At 48.3% G+C, this 17,777-nt stretch overlaps 1 protein-coding gene across 1 annotated transcript in view; it reads left to right on the top strand.

Moving 5' to 3' along the window:
• Positions 1–17,777, top strand: part of LOC120060937 (histone-lysine N-methyltransferase PRDM16-like) — a 355,472-nt gene that overhangs the window by 314,201 nt on the left and 23,494 nt on the right. Inside the window, exons 10-12 of the mRNA XM_039010379.1 lie at positions 4,803–4,890; positions 8,702–8,913; positions 10,030–10,107. Coding sequence (XP_038866307.1) covers positions 4,803–4,890; positions 8,702–8,913; positions 10,030–10,107 — 378 coding nt within the window. The remainder of the gene's footprint in view (positions 1–4,802; positions 4,891–8,701; positions 8,914–10,029; positions 10,108–17,777) is intronic.

Genomic DNA, 17,777 nt, shown 5'->3' with positions numbered 1-17,777 from the left:
ATTACCCAGCCAAGTAGTAGTCATTTTGCTTGTGAATTGCATAATCAAAAGCTTTGTGCTTTGTTTATAACAAAATGTAATTTACCACATGGCTGTCTTATTGTATCACCCTGTCACAGGCCCTCCCAGTCAACACCACCTCATAAGATAAAGGACATTGTTTATGAGGATTGCCTGCTGCAGTTGTTTGAGAGATTTCCAGTTTGCAGCTGAACATGCAACATAGAGAAGACCAGCAAGGGGACCCTCAGCTGGAACCAGCCTGATTTATGTGTGTACGTGTATACGTGTGTATGCATATCATGATATCTGAAGTGAAATAGAAAGATGAATACAGCTATCAGGTTGGTTCCACCGTGCTAATCATAACCACCAGTGATCAGGTTGGTTCCACCGTGCTAATCACAACCACCAGTGATCAGGTTGGTTCCACCGTGCTAATCATAACCACCAGTGATCAGGTTGGTTCCACCGTGCTAATCATAACCACCAGTGATCAGGTTGGTTCCACCGTGCTAATCATAACCACCAGTGATCAGGTTGGTTCCACCGTGCTAATCATAACCGCCAGTGATCAGGTTGGTTCCACCGTGCTAATCATAACCGCCAGTGATCAGGTTGGTTCCACCGTGCTAATCATAACCACCAGTGATCAGGTTGGTTCCACCGTGCTAATCATAACCACCAGTGATCAGGTTGGTTCCACCGTGCTAATCACAACCACCAGTGATCAGGTTGGTTCCACCGTGCTAATCATAACCACCAGTGATCAGGTTGGTTCCACCGTGCTAATCACAACCACCAGTGATCAGGTTGGTTCCACCGTGCTAATCATAACCATCAGTGATCAGGTTGGTTCCACCGTGCTAATCACAACCACCAGTGATCAGGTTGGTTCCACCGTGCTAATCACAACCACCAGTGATCAGGTTGGTTCCACCGTGCTAATCACAACCACCAGTGATCAGGTTGGTTCCACCGTGCTAATCACAACCACCAGTGATCAGGTTGGTTCCACCGTGCTAATCATAACCACCAGTGATCAGGTTGGTTCCACCATGCTAATCACAACCACCAGTGATCAGGTTGGTTCCACCGTGCTAATCATAACCACCAGTGATCAGGTTGGTTCCACCATGCTAATCACAACCACCAGTGATCAGGTTGGTTCCACCGTGCTAATCACAACCACCAGTGATCAGGTTGGTTCCACCATGCTAATCACAACCACCAGTGATCAGGTTGGTTCCACCGTGCTAATCATAACCGCCAGTGATCAGGTTGGTTCCACCGTGCTAATCATAACCGCCAGTGATCAGGTTGGTTCCACCGTGCTAATCATAACCACCAGTGATCAGGTTGGTTCCACCGTGCTAATCATAACCATCAGTGATCAGGTTGGTTCCACCGTGCTAATCACAACCACCAGTGATCAGGTTGGTTCCACCGTGCTAATCACAACCACCAGTGATCAGGTTGGTTCCACCGTGCTAATCACAACCACCAGTGATCAGGTTGGTTCCACCGTGCTAATCATAACCACCAGTGATCAGGTTGGTTCCACCGTGCTAATCACAACCACCAGTGATCAGGTTGGTTCCACCGTCCTAATCACAACCTCCAGTGATCAGGTTGGTTCCACCGTGCTAATCATAACCGCCAGTGATCAGGTTGGTTCCACCATGCTAATCATAACCACCAGTGATCAGGTTGGTTCCACCATGCTAATCATAACCACCAGTGATCAGGTTGGTTCCACCGTGCTAATCACAACCACCAGTGATCAGGTTGGTTCCACTGTGCTAATCATAACCACCGGTGATCAGGTTGGTTCCACCGTGCTAATCACAACCACCAGTGATCAGGTTGGTTCCACCGTGCTAATCATAACCATCAGTGATCAGGTTGGTTCCACCGTGCTAATCACAACCACCAGTGATCAGGTTGGTTCCACCGTGCTAATCACAACCACCAGTGATCAGGTTGGTTCCACCGTGCTAATCATAACCACCAGTGATCAGGTTGGTTCCACCGTGCTAATCATAACCACCAGTGATCAGGTTGGTTCCACCGTGCTAATCACAACCACCAGTGATCAGGTTGGTTCCACCGTGCTAATCACAACCACCAGTGATCAGGTTGGTTCCACCGTGCTAATCACAACCACCAGTGATCAGGTTGGTTCCACCGTGCTAATCATAACCGCCAGTGATCAGGTTGGTTCCACCGTGCTAATCACAACCACCAGTGATCAGGTTGGTTCCACCGTGCTAATCACAACCACCAGTGATCAGGTTGGTTCCACCGTGCTAATCATAACCACCAGTGATCAGGTTGGTTCCACCGTGCTAATCACAACCACCAGTGATCAGGTTGGTTCCACTGTGCTAATCATAACCACCAGTGATCAGGTTGGTTCCACCGTGCTAATCACAACCACCAGTGATCAGGTTGGTTCCACCATGCTAATCACAACCACCAGTGATCAGGTTGGTTCCACCGTGCTAATCATAACCACCAGTGATCAGGTTGGTTCCACCGTGCTAATCACAACCACCAGTGATCAGGTTGGTTCCACCGTGCTAATCATAACCACCAGTGATCAGGTTGGTTCCACCGTGCTAATCACAACCACCAGTGATCATGTAATCAGTGCTCTGTTTGTGTATGACCGACCCGTAGCTTTGAGTGGCCAGGAGCTGATCTACACTGCCATACCCATCAATTGGGCGCTGGCAAAGGCCTCACCTCCAGCCTTACCTCTTGCCTGCTCACCAACGGTCGTCGATGGGTAGACCAGAGTTAGGTAGGTTTAGTCTGACCTGTTCAATCTTCAACATAGTATATGTTTGTTTGTCAGATATCACCTATCCTAACTGCCGTTGGTAATAGAACAGTGACTATGTGTGTGTGTTCACAGAAACGTGTGTGGTGCCAGCACATGGAGAGTTGCAAGATGATGTGATGAAGTCCAGACTGACAGACGGGCTTGATACTGATGTCTCTAAATGGCACTCGGCATTAAAATTTTACTAGACAACTTTTACTTGTCTTTTTATATTATTGAATTGAATGGTATCAGTAAATATGGGGAGGGAGAAACCCTGTGTATTCCTCACCCAGATCAGGAAACTCCTGATCTGACACCGCACAGGCACCGCGCAGGGAGGTATGACCACTCTGACATGTTTGCCAAGGTAGCCCCATTACCACCACACAAAATACAGATAGGCGCAGTATCTGTATCGGCTGGGAATGACAATGAAATGTGAAAGGTGCACATTGTTATATTAGCAGAACGCTGCTTTTATGGGGTTATGTAAAGGGGGGGGGGTGTCAAACTCATTCCGTGGAGGGCCGAGTGTCTGCAGGTGTTAGTTCTGTCCTTTCAATTAAGACCTAGACAACCAGGTGAGTGGAGTTCTTTACTAATTAGTGACCTAAATTCATCAATCAAGTAACAAGGTGCAGAGAGAAAAAAAAAACCAGACACTCAGCCCTCTGTGGAGTGAGTTTGACACGGGATGTAAAGGGTTTATTCTACATCGACCTGTTACTACATTTGAAGATTATCAAAACACGTAGTTTAGAATATCTACATGAACTCATCAATTGCATTCTTCTTATATTACCTTGTAGGCTACTGACCTATGCAAAGCTTCCTCCGGCGTCTCACCATACATCTGCCTGTAGTTATTGAACTCAACCTGAGGTCTGTTTGTTGTGATTGAGTGGGGGGAAACAGCTGCGGGCAAGGTTCTGACGGATGTGTGTCTTGGTGGTGGCAAGGACACACATAAGAAATACCTACATCAAACCACACCCCCAAGCCAACTCACGTTTGGCTTCTGTCATAGCCGCCAGAGTTTCTTGAGAAACAAGACCAAATAAAAACTTGGCGAAATCAGCGGGTGCAGTTCCCAGCATGCCCAAAAAAACGAGGCCACATTAGCGTGTGCAATTTCCCTTTAAACAAGATCCCTTTCTCTGGGAAAATCTATTAGTATAAACTAATTTCCCATATTTTTAGGATACAATATACACTGAGTATGGAGAGAAAAAATAAGAACACCCGCTCTATCCATGACAGACTGACCAGGTGAATCCAAGTGAAAGGGGAGGGGACAGGTTAAAGAAGGATTTTTAAGCCTTGAGACAAATGAGACATGGATTGTGTATGTGTGGCATTCAGAGGGTGAATGGGTAAGACAAATGATGGAAGTGCCTTTGAACGGGGTATGGTGGTATGGTAGTAGGACATCCAGCCAACTTGACACAACTGTGGGAAGCATTGGAGTCAACATGGGCCAGCATCCCTGTGGAACGCTTTCAACACCTTGTAGTGTCCATGCCCCAACAAATTGAGCCTGTTCTGAGGGCAAATTATTATTATTATTTTTGCTTGTCTTTATCAATGGTGTCAATAATTTCAGACCTCACTATACATACAATATGAATATAATATTTCCAAATCTCTATGTCAGTGTTCAGACTGAACTTTTCCCATCATGAACTAAGAGAAAATGGCAATGTCCATACAAGAACACCACCAAGTACATAGTAGCCATTGGTCAAGGTTGTGGGTTCAATCCCCTCAGGGATCACATACACATAATAAAAATGTATGAACTCACTGTGCTCTTAACTGGACGTTACTTTGGATCAAAGTGTATGATTAGTGGCACATTTCATTATCAATATTATGATATTATATTGGAACGTGGGAATGTATTGTGTGAAGTAGTGCACATTTCCCTGTTGACCTCTGACCTTCGTACGTAACCCTTGTCCTTGCTGTCCAGCAGGGTGGAAAAGAGGAAGTTACTGGACCCTGTAGGAGCTTTGAAGGAGAAGTTCCTGAGGGCCAATTCGCTTCTCTTCCATCCACAGGTACACACGCACACACACACACAGGGGCCGTGTCCGAACACCCATACTTGCGTTGTAAATAGGCATTTTAGGTATAAGAAAATAGAACATTTTATAGTATGTGAAATTTCAAAATTAGAGTATGCTTTAAATGCCAGGATGTTATACTCATTTTGGTTTTTCATCTAGTAAAATTTGCTGCACACTTTTGAGGAAGAGAATCGTCTTTCCAGACTCACATGTTTGACAACAGCTGATAATCAGCTGATAATGAGATAAGGGGACGCACTGTGCCCAAAGGAACGAATGGTGGGAATTAATGCAATTGCGCATTAGATGGCGCATTCTTAGGATGCTAGTATGTTGATACTTGTTGCTTAGTGCATTCGTTTTGACTAAACAGTACTTCCTAAAAAAAGTATGTAGTACAATTATTACACAGTATGTAGTTTTAGTAGGTAGTAGCCAAGACATATTCCGGACAAGCCCAGTAACTGACTGACTGGTTGATGATTGACTGACCATAGGTGTGTTCATCTATGACTTTGAATAGATAAGTAGAGACAGATTGAGAAAACTGGTGACCAAGTTGAACTCTCAGGCATGTTATTAGAATCAATATCTGGTTTTGTCCCGACAAGTTGCGCTATGGCAATTCCCACATTCCCACAAACCCACTCCTGAAACCCTCCTGTCCTGCACATTGTTCCCACAACGCTCCCAAAGCTTGAGGCCAACGGTCCTGAAACCCCAATGTTATTTCTCAGGGGCTCCGTACAATTTCTTCCTCAGAATTCCACCGCTTCCCACCTTACTGCGCAGTAGGTAAAAAGTCTGCTATCGCGTCACCCCTTTGATAATCAAACCACATTGCTTGGCTTGTCACCGAGCCCTTCCAACCATTCCCACGTACCAAACAACTTCTCAGCGGCAATAACAAAAATGATATATATTTGGACAGTCCAAATAGTCCATCTGTAGGTGCTTTACAGATGGTTGTACTATACAAACTATCTGTTAATAAGCAACTGCTTGCTAAGGTTACTGTTAGGGTCAGGTTTAGAATAAGGGTTAGGGTAATGGTTAAGGTTAGGGTTAAGAGCTAGTGTTAAGATAAGGGTGAAGTTCAGCGAGGCATTCACACACTGTCAGCCAGGTGCGTGCACACAGAAATGCGCAAGGACATAGTGCAGACCTTAAAGAAGTACTGTACAAACAAACAGCCATGAATGGCCTGTTGAAGCAACCGTCAACTAGTTCTGGGACAGAAGATGTCCAAGCACTATTTATATGAGGGCCTATTTATAGGAGGCCCTCTGCTATCCCAACCATCTAGCCTCATGTCCACCCCAGCTATCACAACACAATGATGGGATCGCTCATTCACTAATTCATCCAACGGCGATTCGATGCAAATAAATAAATTACGACAGCACATCTGTCCCCTGTTGTATTCTCAAACCAGGAAGGATGTAAGCTGTTTTTGGCAAATCCCCGGGGGCTCCTCACGTGTCTGCAACTGTGCGATAGGTCAGGATGGCGCCTCCCAACAGCACTCCTCCCTTCTTCCCTACTTCCCTCGCTTTTTCTCTCTCTGGCCCCGCTACCAGGCACTCATCCCCCTTGCCAACACTGTTTGTGATTCAATTAACTTATCAAGGCCTAATGTGGGACTGGAACAAAATAGTGCAACCTGTGCAAGACTCTTTAAACAGGTCAACATTCCGCGGTGCCAGGCGGATAACCAGGACGTGTACTCAGAGCATGCGCGGACCAACTGGCAAGTGTCTTCACTGACATTTTCAACCTCTCCCTTACCGAGTCTTTAATACCTACATGTTTCAAGCAGACCACCATAGTCCCTGTGCCCAAGAAAGTGTAGGTAACTTGCTTAAATGACTATCGCCCGTAGCACTCACATCGGTAGCCATGAAGTGCTTTGAAAGGCTGGTCATGGCTCACATCAACACCATCATCCCGGAAACCCTAGACCCACTCCAATTCGCATAACGCACCAACAGATCCACAGATGACGAAATCGCAATTGCACTCCACACTGCCCTTTCCAACCTGGACAAAAGGAACACCTATGTGAGAATGCTGTTCATTAACAAAGCTCATCACTAAGCTAAGGATCCTGGGACTAAACATCTCCCTTTGCAACTGGATCCTGGACTTCCTGAAGGGCCACCCCCAGGTGGTAAGGGTAGGCAACAACACATCTGCCATGCTGATCCTCAACACTGGGGCCCCTCAGGGATGTGTACTTAGTCCCCTCCTGTACTCCCTGTTCACCCACGACTGCGTGGCCAAACACGACTCCAACACCATCATCAAGTCTGCTGACGACAAGGGCCTCCCAAGTGGCGCAGTGGTCTAAGGCACTGCATCGCAGTGCTAGCTGTGCCACTAGAGATTCTGGGATCGAGTCCAGGCACTGTTGCAGCCGGCCATGACTGGGAGACCCATGAAGCGGCGCACAATTGGCCTAGCGTCGTCCGTGTTAGGGGAAGGTTTGGCCGGCAGGGATGTCCATGTCCCATTGCGCACTTGTGGCGGGCCGGACACAGTCGCCAGGTGTACAGTTTTTCCTCCGGCTGGCTTCCGGGTTAAGTGGGCATTCTTTCAAGAAGCAGTGCGGCTTGGTTGGGTTGTGTTTCGGAGGATGCGCAGCTTGATCTTCGCCACTCCTGAGTCCGTATGGGAGTGGCGAACTACCAATTGGATACCATGAAATTGGGGGGGAAAAAATAAAAAAAATTGCTGACGACACAACAGTGGTTTGCCTGATCACCGACAACGATGAGACAGCCTATAGGGAGGAGGTCAGAAACCTGGTAATGTGGTGCCAGGACAACAACCGCTCCCTCAATGTGAGCAAGACAAAGGAGATGATCGTGGACTGCAGGAAAAGGAGGTCCGAACAGGCCCCCATTAACATCGACTGGGCTGCAGTGGAATAGTTTGAGAGTTTCAAGTTCCTTGGTGTCCACATCACCAACAAACTATCATGGTCCAAACACACCAAGACATTCGTGAAGACAGCACGACAACACCTTTTCCCCCTCAGGAGACTGAAAAGATTTGGCATGGGCCCCCAGATCATCAAAAGGTTCTACAGCTGCAACATGGAGAGTATCCTGACTGGCTGCATCACTGCCTGGTATGGTAACTGCTTGGGCTCCGACCGTAAGGTGCTACAAAGGGTAGTGCGTAAGGCCAAGCTTCCTGCCATCCAGAACCTATATACTAGGCGGTGTCAGAGGAAGTTCCAAAAATGGTCAACGACTCCAGTCACCCAAGACATAGACTGTTCTCTCTGCTACCTCACGGCAAGTGATACCGGAGCGCCAAGTCTAGGTCCAAAGGCTCCTTAACAGCTTCTACCCCCAAGCCATATGACTGCTGAACAATTAATCAAATGGCCACCTGGACTATTTACATTGACACCCCCGCCCCCCCCCCCCCCCCCTTCTTTTTACACTAATGCTACTCGCTGTTTATTATCTATGCATAGTCACTTCACCCCTACCTACATGTACAAATTACCTTGACTAACCTGTACCCCACACATTGACTCGGTACCGGTACCCCCTCGATATAGCCTCATTATTGTTATTTCATTGTTACTTTTTATTTAAAAAAATACTTTAGTTTATTTTGTAAATATTTTCTTCACTCTATTTCTTGAACTGCATTGTTGGTGAAGGTAAGTAAGCATTTCACGGTAAGGTCTACACCTGTTGGATTTGCGCATGTGACAAGTACAATTTGATTTGTTGAGAAACAGTTCGTTCCTAAAACGTGATTGTACATTTTCCCCTATCTACAGCTACAGTATCTTTACCGTGGTACACCTTCTTTACCTCAGATGTCAGCCATGGAGAGCATGACGGAGAAGCTGGAGAGCTTTGGCGCTCTCAAACTGGATGCCCCGCCCAACTTGCTGCAGCACTCGGCCCGCCCACTCTTCAACTTCCACTCTCCGCCGCCCTCCCTCTCGGACGCCATCCTCCGCAAAGGCAAGGAGCGCTACACCTGCAGGTAAGTACCCTCCAGACAGTTTAGTTTGTCAACTTCCACTCTCCGCCGCCCTCCCTTTCCCACGCAATCCTCCGCAAGGTCAAGGAGCGCTACACCTGCAGGTAGGTACCCACCAGACAGTTTAGTTTGTCAACTTAAAAAAAGATATATGGGATCAACATAAGATATTAAAGCTATGCTCTCTCTCCCTCTCTCACTTTCCCCGCTCCCCCATCTCTCTCTCTCACTTTACCCACTCCCCCATCTCTCTCTCTCCCCCTTTCCTGCTCCCCCATCTATCTCTCTCTCTCACTTTCCCCACTCCCCCATCTCTCTCTCTCTCTCACTTTCCCTGCTCCCCCATCTCTCTCTTCCCCTTTCCTGCTCGCCCATCTCTCTCTCTCCCCTTTACCTGCTCCCCCATCTCTCTCTCTACCTCACTTTCCCTGCTCCCCCATCTCTCTCTCTCTCTCTCTCTCTCTCACTTTTCCCACTCCCCATCTCTCTCTCTCTCTCTCTCTCTCACTTTCCCCTCTCCCGCATCTCGCTCTCTCTCTCTCTCTCTCACTTTCCCATCTCTCTCTCTCCCCCTTTTCTGCTCCCCCATCTATCTATCTCTCTCTCTCACTTTCCCCACTCCCCCATCTCTCTCTCTCACTTTCCCCCCTCCCCCATCTCTCTCTCTCTCCCCCTTGCCTGCTCCCCCATCTCTCTCTCTCCCTCACTTTCCCTGCTCCCCCATCTCTCTCTCTCTCACTTTCCCCGCTCCCCATCTCTCTCTCACTTTTCCCACTCCCCATCTCTCTCTCTCTCACTTTCCCCTCTCCCGCATCTCGCTCTCTCTCTCTCTCTCACTTTCCCCGCTCCCCCATCTCTCTCTCTCCCCCTTTGCTGCTCCCCCATCTATCTCTCTCTCTCACTTTCCCCACTCCTCCATCTCTCTCTCTCTCTCACTTTCCCCACTCCTCCATCTCTCTCTCTCTCTCACTTTCCCCACTCCCCCATCTCTCTCTCTACCCCTTTCCTGTTCCCCCATCTCTCTCTCACTTTCCCCGCTCCCCATCTCTCTCTCACTTTTCCCACTCCCCCATCTCTCACACTTTCCCCTCTCCCCCATCTCTCTCTCTCTCTCTCTAGGTACTGTGGGAAGATCTTCCCCAGGTCAGCTAATCTTACCAGGCACTTACGGACACACACAGGGGAGCAGCCCTACAGGTAAGCCATTCCTCTTCTCTCCTCCATCCCTCTATACCGCTGACAGAGACCTACTCCACCCGGTCAACCAATGATGACATCACGTCCTTCCCACCTGATTTATTCCTCCTCATTTGGCAATCAAAACACACTCATGCCTTGCATAGGCCTTCGTAACGGACACACACATACACACACACTCAAATGTGCTGATTCGGCTGTACACACACAGCATAGTGATATATACATATATATCTTGGAGGGAGGGAATAGGGTGGTAGGGAGGGATGGAGGAATGGTCCTGGACAATGTCGGGTTGTAATAGTGCCCTGGGGAAAACAGGGCCTCCATTTATAGAGACCAGTTAATTATCAGTCATTTGGCCCCTTCCCAGTCTCTGCACAGATAGGGAGGGGGCTTCCTTCCTCTTTAGACCCCAGCCATTCAGAGAGCCCATTGATTGACCTCTGAACCTCACAGCCCTCATTTCTCAAGATGCTCTTAAGCCGTTTATCATAACAACATCAAGTACGTAGAGAGTCCTGCCAGCTACTTCTGCTCGCCACGCCACAGAGAGCTCACACATACACACTCACACATACCACGCTCTCTCTCTCGCTCTTGAAACCTGTGTCCCTCCATCTCTCTCTCTTTCTGCTGAATGTTTCTCCATCTCTCTATTTCTCCATCTCTTGGAGTCCAACAAACAGTACGCAGTTTGAGAACATGTTGACAGTGAAATGGCAAGAGTGGCAGTGATAGGCAAGCAGTTCTACTTTTGACAATAACCTGCAATCTCATTTTCAAATGGACCATCTAGTATTTGAAACTTGGTTAACCCGAGGGCACAAAACGAAAGTGGTGCACTTTGTCCTCTGTTGAGCTGTAGTGCCAACTCCCTGAGCACAATTTAGAGAGAGAGAGAGAGAGAGAGAGAGAGAGAGAGAGAGAGAGAGAGAGAGAGAGAGAGAGAGAGAGAGAGAGAGAGAGAGAGAGAGAGAGAGAGAGAGAGAGAGAGAGAGAGAGAGAGAGAGAGAGAGAGAGAGAGAGAGAGAGAGAGAGAGAGAGAGAGAGAGAGAGAGATATTTATTTTCTCGGGGGACCCAGTCCCCGCGCCCAGTCCAAACTATCTGCTGATTACCTCATTTAGAAACAATTTACCCTAACAAATAGCAGACATCATTATCTCTGCCACTTTTCACGCAAATAACACCAAAGCGGCACAGAGAGGGAGGGAGAGAAAGAGACAAGAAGAGACCTACAGCAACAGAGAGACAGAGAGAGGAAAAGAGCAACCAAGAAAGAGTGACAGTGTGTGTATGTGAGAGTGAGAAAGCAACCAAGAGAGAAAGACAGAGAGAGAGAGAGAGAAAATTGGGCCTCATAGCCAGGCACTCATGCTTCATTGTCGTAGGGCCATTTCCCTGCCTAAGATCTTTTATCCTATCAGACGGATGCTTTCTGCTTTGAAATTGGCCCCACTTAGACCGGACCACTGAAAGACCCCATTCAGGCGGTAATGCTCCATTCATTACTTATTCAGAGGCTTTCATCAAATGGCCTGGACCAGGCTGCGTGTAGCTGGTTTGAAAATTATTTAAAGGAGAGAACACAGTGTGTATTTACTGATGGTGTTAAATTAGGTTTTCTAGACATTAACAGGGATCGATTTTTGGTCTGGTTCTTTTCATTATTTTCATTAACACTATTGGCTTATCTGTAAAAAAATATATATAACTTTCAGCTGTACCCAGAACTTCAATCTGCTTTATTGTCCTGCAGAAAGCCTTTGTTGAACCTAAATTGGTACTTCAGCAAAGTAAAACAAATGATATGTTATTTTCCAAATCACTTAAAAATGGATCTGATGTTATATGGATGGTGCCCTCATTGATCGTGTCTGGGCATCTGGATTGACAAAAAGCTATCTTTCAAAAAGCATGTTGAAGAGTTAGTTAAGACATGAAGAATTAAAACCGGCTTCTTCTATAGGAACAGGTCCTGTCTTTCATTAAATAGCAGAAAACAAATCATTCAGTCAACATTTATTCCGGTTATTGACTATGCCGATAGCGTCTATATTCAAGGTACAATTTCTAAATTTGGTTGAGCATCAGCAGTTTTTCTCTTGTTATTTCAGTCAAAATCTTTTCTCTGGACAATGGAAAAATGTATATAATTGCAGAAAATGTGGCTTAAAACAGCAGCATTTTCTCTACTCCCTATGGCAAAATGTGTAGAATTGCAGGACATGAACTCTAAAAAAATGTCAAGAGGGGGGCAGATAAAAGTAGTCTGGCCTCCTTTGAAGTCTGGATACATTGCTTACCTCATTGTCAACCTACAGTATAAGTTAGCAGACCAGGACTCAGGGTCTAACCCTGGAGATGCCTTCAGACATACAGTATAAGTTACCAGAGCAGGACTCAGGGTCTAACCCTGGAGATGCCTTCAGACATACAGTATAAGTTACCAGACCAGGACTCAGGGTCTAACCCTGGAGATGCCTTCAGACATACAGTATAAGTTACCAGACCAGGACTCAGGGTCTAACCCTGGAGATGCCTTCAGACATACAGTATAAGTTACCAGACCAGGACTCAGGGTCTAACCCTGGAGATGCCTTCAGACATACAGTATAAGTTACCAGACCAGGACTCAGGGTCTAACCCTGGAGATGCCTTCAGACATACAGTATAAGTTACCAGACCAGGACTCAGGGTCTAACCCTGGAGATGCCTTCAGACATACAGTATAAGTTAGCAGACCAGGACTCAGGGTCTAACGCTGGAGATCCCTTCCATCTCTACAGTTGGGGAAATCTGCTTTCAGTTTTATTGACCTTCAAAGTTGGTGGAATTGGTGCCTCCAGGGCAGTTCAGGCGAATGTTAAAGGGACTGTGGTGTAATATTGTGGTATGGTGGTATTATACATTTAGTATTGTAGACATGTAGTGGTGTAATATTGTGGTATGGTGGTATTATACATTTAGTATTGTAGATATGTAGTGGTGTAATATTGTGGTATGGTGGTATTATACATTTAGTATTGTAGAGATGTAGTGGTGTAATATTGTGGTATGGTGGTATTATACATATGTAGTGGTGTAATATTGATGTATGGCGGTATTATACATTTAGTATTATAGATATGTAGTGGTGTATTAACGTTATAGGATGTACTGTTTTATCTTTTGTTTATTTGTGATGTAAGTGCCCTAATGTGTTCGGACCCCAGGAAGATTAGCTGATGGGGATCCCTAATTAAAAATATAAGTGTCCTCCCTCATCTTAAATGGCACCGATCGCCGCTGATGTGTGTGTGTGTGTGTGTGTGTGTCAGTGCTGCAGTGACAAATGTGTCCATGTAGAAAGGCCCATAGTAGATGAACAGCCATATGCCCACAATGTTTGACTGGATCATTCTGGCTCTGGGTTGTTACTGTGGTTTACCATCTGGAACAGGCCACTCATTTAATAGCAGTGGATCATTCTGGCTCTGGGTCGTTACTGTGGTTTACCATCTGGAACAGGCCACTCATTTAATAGCAGTGGATCATTCTGGCTCTGGGTCGTTACTGTGGTTTACCATCTGGAACAGGCCACTCATTTAATAGCAGTGGATCATTCTGGCTCTGGGTCGTTACTGTGGTTTACCATCTGGAACAGGCCACTCATTTAATAGCAGTGGATCATTCTGGCTCTGGGTCGTTACTGTGGTTTACCATCTGGAACAGGCCACTCATTTAATAGCAGTGTATCATTCTGGCTCTGGGTCGTTACTGTGGTTTACCATCTGGAACAGGCCACTCATTTAATAGCAGTGGATTATTCTGGCTCTGGGTCGTTACTGTGGTTTACCATCTGGAACAGGCCACTCATTTAATAGCAGTGTATCATTCTGGCTCTGGGTCGTTACTGTGGTTTACCATCTGGAACAGGCCACTCATTTAATAGCAGTGGATCATTCTGGCTCTGGGTCGTTATTGTGGTTTACCATCTGGAACAGGCCACTCGTTTAATAGCAGTGTATCATTCTGTCTCTGGGTCGTTACTGTGGTTTACCATCTGGAACAGGCCACTCGTTTAATAGCAGTGGATCATTCTGGCTCTGGGTCGTTACTCTGGTTTACCATCTGGAACAGGCCACTCGTTTAATAGCAGTGGATCATTCTGGCTCTGGGTCGTTACTGTGGTTTACCATCTGGAACAGGCCACTCATTTAATAGCAGTGGATTATTCTGGCTCTGGGTCGTTACTGTGGTTTACCATCTGGAACAGGCCACTCATTTAATAGCAGTGGATCATTCTGGCTCTGGGTCGTTACTGTGGTTTACCATCTGGAACAGGCCACTCATTTAATAGCAGTGGATCATTCTGGCTCTGGGTCGTTACTGTGGTTTACCATCTGGAACAGGCCACTCATTTAATAGCAGTGGATCATTCTGGCTCTGGGTCGTTACTGTGGTTTACCATCTGGAACAGACCACTCATTTAATAGCAGTGAGCATGCACCGCTCACCTATGGATCAGTTTTTTTCCATGTATTTCCTGTGTTTAAGGGGTGCACACTTGAATTATGCAGTCTAGACAGAGCAGGTGGCTGCAGGTAGGCCTAGACGGAGCAGGTGACTGCAGGTAGGCCTAGACAGAGGAGGTGGCTGCAGGTAGGCCTAGACAGAGCAGGTGGCTGCAGGTAGGCCTATGCAGAGCAGGTGGCTGCAGGTAGGCCTAGACAGAGCAGGTGACTGCAGGTAGGCCTAGACAGAGCAGGTGGCTGCAGGTAGGCCTAGACGGAGCAGGTGACTGCAGGTAGGCCTAGACAGAGCAGGTGACTGCAGGTAGGCCTAGGCGGAGCAGGTGACTGCAGGTAGGCCTAGACAGAGCAGGTGGCTGCAGGTAGGCCTAGGCAGAGGAGGTGGCTGCAGGTAGGCCTAGACAGAGGAGGTGGCTGCAGGTAGCCCTGGCAGAGGAGGTGGCTGCAGGTAGGCCTAGGCAGAGGAGGTGGCTGCAGGTAGGCCTAGGCAGAGGAGGTGGCTGCAGGTAGGCCTAGACAGAGGAGGTGGCTGCAGGTAGGCCCTGGCAGAGGAGGTGGCTGCAGGTAGGCCCTGGCAGAGGAGGTGGCTGCAGGTAGGCCTAGGCAGAGGAGGTGGCTGCAGGTAGGCCTAGGCAGAGGAGGTGGCTGCAGGTAGGCCTAGGCAGAGGAGGTGGCTGCAGGTAGGCCTAGGCAGAGGAGGTGTCTGCAGGTAGGCCTAGACAGAGGAGGTGTCTGCAGGTAGGCCTAGACAGAGGAGGTGTCTGCAGGTAGGCCTAGACAGAGGAGGTGTCTGCAGGTAGGCCTAGACAGAGGAGGTGGCTGCAGGTAGGCCTAGACAGAGGAGGTGACTGCAGGTAGGCCTAGACAGAGGAGGTGGCTGCAGGTAGGACTAGACAGAGGAGGTGACTGCAGGTAGGCCTAGACAGAGGAGGTGACTGCAGGTAGGCCTAGACAGAGGAGGTGGCTGCAGGTAGGCCTAGACAGAGCAGGTGGCTGCAGGTAGGCCTAGACAGAGGAGGTGACTGCAGGTAGGCCTAGGCAGAGGAGGTGGCTGCAGGTAGGCCTAGACGGAGCAGGTGGCTGCAGGTAGGCCTAGACAGAGGAGGTGGCTGCAGGTAGGCCTAGACAGAGGAGGTGGCTGCAGGTAGGCCTAGACAGAGGAGGTGGCTGCAGGTAGGCCTAGACAGAGGAGGTGACTGCAGGTAGGCCTAGACAGAGGAGGTGGCTGCAGGTAGGCCTAGACAGAGGAGGTGGCTGCAGGTAGGCCTAGACAGAGCAGGTGGCTGCAGGTAGGCCTAGACAGAGGAGGTGACTGCAGGTAGGCCTAGACGGAGCAGGTGGCTGCAGGTAGGCCTAGACAGAGGAGGTGGCTGCAGGTAGGCCTAGACAGAGGAGGTGGCTGCAGGTAGGCCTAGACAGAGGAGGTGACTGCAGGTAGGCCTAGACAGAGGAGGTGGCTGCAGGTAGGCCTAGACAGAGGAGGTGACTGCAGGTAGGCCTAGACAGAGGAGGTGACTGCAGGTAGGCCTAGGCAGAGGAGGTGGCTGCAGGTAGGCCTAGACAGAGGAGGTGGCTGCAGGTAGCCCTGGCAGAGCAGGTGGCTGCAGGTAGGCCTAGGCAGAGGAGGTGGCTGCAGGTAGGCCTAGGCAGAGGAGGTGGCTGCAGGTAGGCCTAGACAGAGGAGGTGTCTGCAGGTAGGCCTAGACAGAGGAGGTGTCTGCAGGTAGGCCTAGACAGAGGAGGTGGCTGCAGGTAGGCCTAGACAGAGGAGGTGACTGCAGGTAGGCCTAGACAGAGGAGGTGGCTGCAGGTAGGACTAGACAGAGGAGGTGACTGCAGGTAGGCCTAGACAGAGGAGGTGACTGCAGGTAGGCCTAGACAGAGGAGGTGGCTGCAGGTAGGCCTAGACAGAGCAGGTGGCTGCAGGTAGGCCTAGACAGGAGGTGACTGCAGGTAGGCCTAGGCAGAGGAGGTGGCTGCAGGTAGGCCTAGACAGAGCAGGTGGCTGCAGGTAGGCCTAGACAGAGGAGGTGGCTGCAGGTAGGCCTAGACAGAGGAGGTGGCTGCAGGTAGGCCTAGACAGAGGAGGTGACTGCAGGTAGGCCTAGACAGAGGAGGTGGCTGCAGGTAGGCCTAGACAGAGGAGGTGACTGCAGGTAGGCCTAGACAGAGGAGGTGACTGCAGGTAGGCCTAGACAGAGGAGGTGACTGCAGGTAGGCCTAGACAGAGGAGGTGGCTGCAGGTAGGCCTAGACAGAGCAGGTGGCTGCAGGTAGACCTAGACAGAGGAGGTGGCTGCAGGTAGGCCTAGACAGAGGAGGTGTCTGCAGGTAGGCCTAGACAGAGGAGGTAGCTGCAGGTAGGCCTAGACAGAGGAGGTGTCTGCAGGTAGGCCTAGACAGAGGAGGTGGCTGCAGGTAGGCCTAGACAGAGGAGGTGGCTGCAGGTAGGCCTAGGCAGAGGAGGTGGCTGCAGGTAGGCCTAGGCAGAGGAGGTGGCTGCAGGTAGGCCTAGACAGAGGAGGTGGCTGCAGGTAGGCCTAGGCAGAGGAGGTGACTGCAGGTAGGCCTAGACAGAGTAGGTGGCTGCAGGTAGGCCTAGACAGAGGAAGTTTTTGTGGTTGCAGTCCTGTTCCACCCTTTATGTTAATGTTTTCATATATGCAAATACACCCAGTGTATTTATGCAAATGAGGCACATATAATTATGTTTATTTTAACACAAAATATAAAATAAATACCTGATACCATTACAAAATGTATATACTGTACATATATGAGTGCAAAAAAAATATGAAATTTGACAATAAATGGAATACCTTAATTACCACCAAAATCCCTGAACTCCATTATTTGTCTGTGCAAGTAAAAAAAATGTATGTGCTATAATTCAGTCTCTACCTGACAGATTTAAAACATGTTAACAGGTTGGAATATCTTCATCCATTGTCCAACTGTTGCCTTTACTAGAATTGTTTTAAAACTTTTTACAATTTGAATGACCAACATTTAGACCACCTCTCCTTTCTTTACCAATGTTCGCTTTATTTATCTTTCTCTCTGCCTCCCAAGCTCACTCCTTCCTTCTTTGCCTTCTCTACCTGTACTCTCTCTCTCTCTCTCTGCCTCCCTTCTCCCTGCCTGTCTTACCCCTT

This window comes from Salvelinus namaycush, chromosome 16 (assembly GCF_016432855.1).
Source record: "Salvelinus namaycush isolate Seneca chromosome 16, SaNama_1.0, whole genome shotgun sequence".
NCBI classification, from domain to species: Eukaryota; Metazoa; Chordata; class Actinopteri; order Salmoniformes; family Salmonidae; genus Salvelinus; species Salvelinus namaycush.
This window is presented reverse-complemented; position numbering and strand designations above follow the sequence as displayed.